This window comes from Platichthys flesus, chromosome 2 (assembly GCF_949316205.1).
Source record: "Platichthys flesus chromosome 2, fPlaFle2.1, whole genome shotgun sequence".
NCBI lineage: Eukaryota > Metazoa > Chordata > Actinopteri > Pleuronectiformes > Pleuronectidae > Platichthys > Platichthys flesus.
The window spans coordinates 24,613,614-24,617,671 of record NC_084946.1 but is presented as its reverse complement, the minus strand read 5'-3'; the positions used below and the strand labels follow the sequence as shown (position 1 = coordinate 24,617,671).

At 45.5% G+C, this 4,058-nt stretch overlaps 1 protein-coding gene across 1 annotated transcript; it reads right to left on the bottom strand.

Annotated features, from left to right (window-relative positions):
* Positions 1–278: 278 nt before the first annotated feature.
* Positions 279–3,368, bottom strand: nmur3 (neuromedin U receptor 3). The gene is made up of 2 exons (XM_062411820.1): positions 2,507–3,368; positions 279–726 (listed from the first exon to the last, which is right to left on the bottom strand). The coding sequence occupies exons 1-2, from the start codon at positions 3,351–3,353 to the stop codon at positions 296–298; spliced, it is 1,278 nt and encodes a 425-aa protein (XP_062267804.1). The 5' UTR covers positions 3,354–3,368; the 3' UTR covers positions 279–295.
* Between the last annotated feature and the right edge of the window lie 690 nt (positions 3,369–4,058).

The following is a 4,058-nucleotide window of genomic DNA, read 5'->3' as shown; positions in this document are numbered from 1 at the left end:
AAACATAAAGTTGCAGTTTTAAGGGGTTATTTGCTGGACATTTTAAGTTATTTACAAATTAAATACACAATAACCAATAAATAAGTAAACGTTTTGTTGTCTCAACAGAACCAGGGCAGTTTTTACCACAAGTCTTTATGCATCTCTCTGCTAAACCAAGCTGGAGCTTCTAGCTTCAAACTAACTTGTATCCATCTGCTCATAGAACTCTCAGCAAGAAACAACAAGCTAATTTCCTCAAATGTCTTTTAAAGTGGTTGATTTGCTCGTTAGTTAATTCAAATCAAAATCTCAGTTAGAACACAGAGGTCTGGCAGGTCAGCTCTTTGCATGCACACGTAAGGATGGCGGTGTCCATGCTCAGCGTCATGTTGGGCGACAGCAGGGGGATAAAACCATTTGAGTCGTTGCCCTTCGCCTGAGCTCGGGACCCTGAGACGGAGGGACCGAGGAGGATTTTGGGGAATGGCGGCGAGTCTCTGACGGAGCTGTTGTCCTCCGTCTGGGAGCACACGAGCTCTCGGAAACTCTCCCTGAAGCGCGTGGACAGCAGGCTGTAGATGATGGGATTGACCGCGGAGCTGAGGTAGAAGAGGACGCCCGACAGGATGTGGACGTACTGATAAATGTTGTGCATCAAGTCGGTCCACTGGCTGATGGAGCTCCACAGGAGCCGCTCGATGTGAAAGGGCGCCCAGCACACTCCGAACACAGCCACCACGATCGCTAGAGGAGCAGAGAGAAGACAGGCTGTTACACATTCATAGATTTTCTTTCTCAAAGCTCTATTTTAATGGTATTTATTATTAAAATGTGATTTCGATGACATTCTCCCTTTGATTAAATGAGACAGAGTTAGAAAAGTTATTCACATGAGACCGTGTACCATGCTATTAATAAAACAGGTCAGGATACATGACGATCCAGGGATTGAAGGCTTAGTGCAGTTTTATGTTTTGTTTTTTTACTACATTTATCTCAAAGCTGTACTTACATCTCAGGTTAAGCTCGTTGAATATATGTCAAGGATTAAATCAGTTTTGCAGATTTTGCCACAGAACTTGTAGGTTTAATCATGGGGGCTGAAAAAAGGTAAATTTATTGGGCGCAACACATCCAACAGACAAAGACAAACAACTATTCACACCTATGGTATAATTAGTGTCTCCAATTAACCTAACCTTAGACTGTGAGAGGAGTGCTCAGAGAAAACCCACGCAGACAACATGCGAACTCCGAATATAGAAGAACCTCATCTGAAGACTTCTCCTCCACACAAATAACCATCTCATAACCCGATGGATTTATCTTGTCACTCTTTAAAAGGGCACGGCTGCTTAGCTGTGAGCCACTGAAATGAACTAACTTTATATAAAGTGTTTTTAGAGTTATTGAATGCAAAATAACATTTCCAGAGGGGCAGTACTTGCTGCAGTTTAACAGAAGTCTGCAGAAAATTCCCAAGGAGCCGAAGTGAGAACACAGAGATGTGTTGATGGCTTTTCTAATACGCAAAAAATTGCAATAAAACAATTCACTGGATGAAAAAGTGACACTGACAAATATGATAAGAGAGTTTTTGGTGATATGAGCCGACGCCAGAGTCGATGTAAAAAGCAATATGTGATCTCCAAAAATGTATAAGTTAAATCTTGACTCTGCCTCCTGAATGTGAGGGGCGACCTCCGGACAAAGTAATTGTGAGGCCATTCTCCAAATTCATGTCTGAAAACACTTCTTTATAGTCACCATATCAACTTCGTAAGTTATGAAACTGACAAAAAGTCCATGAAAGAAGGAATTTCGATTTAGAACATTAAATTATGGTTTGAACCTCCTACTGAAACCTCATTACCTCAAAATCGAGTTTCATCAGGATCAGCAGCAGTGACCATGTGAGCAAAGAACTGTGGTTTCCCCCTCATCAGAATTGAATCGCATTTATCAAAGTCATTATTCTCCTCACATGTATTTTTTTTACTCTCCACCGAGCGCTGCCCACTTCAAACCAGTGAGGAGAGCAGAGAGAGGAGCACGGAGGGAGGGATGCATCGTTTCTAACCAGTGAAGATTACATTGTTTTCATGTTGGTTTCAATCAGTGAAAACCTTGTTAAGAAAACTCAGCCTATATGGAGACGGATCCGACCAGAATTCCCTCTCAGGCGTTTTATTCCCTGTCGTCAAAGTGTTGTGTGTAGAAAGGCTTTACACTGTGTATTTGATGCACTGTCGAGTGTAAGAACTACACTAACACTGTACACTCAATCACATCGAGCTCCAGAGCTCAGCGGATGTGATATGACAGCAGAGGCCCCTTCAGAATACAAATGGTTCTTACAGAAAAGCCTCTCTCTTTCCCACACTATGTGTTTAGCTCAGCTTCTGTCTCTTGAACATGTCTTGGCACTGACAAGGCAGATTAAAGAGGGATCTGCTCTGGAATCACAGCCTGTCATGTCGCCTGTCAGGTTTCCTGCGGGAGGAGGGAATGAGGAGAAACTCACAGAGCATCTTGATGACCTGTCTCCTGCGGCCGCTCTCCGCGCTGATCTGCCTCCGGGTGCTGCTGCTGCAGTTCTTTCCCAGGTTGCCGCAGGGCTGCCGCGTCTCCCTGCCCAGGTGAAGGCCCATCACCAGGTACAGGACGCTGATCACCATCATGGGCACGAAGTAGAAGCACACGGTGGTGATCTGCATGACCATGTTGTAGATCCACAGGGGCTTCAGCACGGTGCATATGGCCGACTCCTCCCTTCTCTCCGGCAGGTAGAAGATGCCGTGCAGTGAGGTGTTGGGGATGGCGCAGGTCATCGACGCCGCCCACACGACGGTGATGACCTGCTTGGCGTGCTGGTTGGTCGACAGGTACCGCGTTTTCAGGGGATGCACCACGGCGATGTACCGCTCCACGCTCAGCGCCGTCACGTTGAGGACCGAGGCGAAGCAGACCGTCTCGAACAGGAAGGTCTTGAAGTAGCATCCGCCCTCGCCGAAGGGGAAGGGGTAGTTCTGCCACAGGTCGTAAATCTCCAGGGGCATCCCGAACAGCAGCACCAGCAGGTCCGACATGGCCAGGCTCACCAGGTACAGGTTGGTGGGGTTACGCATCTTCTTGTGCTTCGCTATCACCACACACGTGAGCAGGTTTCCAGACAGGCCCGTGAGGAAGATGAGGAGGTACACGCTGGTCACCTGGAGAAAGAAGGGGGATCGTTTCGGACCCAGGATATCCAGGAGGTTGACGTCGGTGAACTGGTCGTTGGTGTAGTTCCCAGTTCCATTTAGTAGCATGCTGGTGTTGAGGAGAGTTTGGGAAAGGTTTGAAGCGGAGCCCTGCAGAGAGATCTCCATTTCAGAGACGAGAGCTGGAGACTCAACGGGAGACGTCAGCGCATCCTGTGCAGATGTGAAGGTTCACTCAACACCAGGGACCTGCGACATACAAAATACTATCAGGAGAGGATTTGATGAATTCAACCTCCTATGGGGGTCCAAATTCAGTTCAACAATTTAGTTTTGTTCCATAAATTCACTTTTCAACTCAAACTCAGGGATTTGCATAGTTCTAGGATTATCTTTACAAATAATTTCAGTTTCAGATGTTTTGAACTAAGAGATTAATCGTTGGGCAGCGGCAAGGACAGCAAGAAGGTTATTGGTTCCAATCTGCAACCTTCTGAAGATGTTATGAGTCAGAAATGAGTCACAGCAAAGTGGAGGTTTTAAAAATGGTACATTTTCAAATTCTGTGTTTTAACTGACACAGGTAGAAACAAACGCCATATGTTTTGAAGTTTAAAATCACATATGATTCAGAAAACCAGCAAATTCTTCACGACTAAGAAGCTGCTAAAATGGGAGACGTTGTAAAACGAAAATGATGATGGGAACACTGGACCAGTGAGCGGTTTAATTACTAATCCGTGAAACCACTTTGTGGAGAACCATTTCGAACAACAACACTTTTGCGGGATAATCATCACCTGCAGGCAGAACACGAAGTCAAACATGTTTCTTTACAGCAAAATCATATTATCCAGATAAGATCGGGATCAC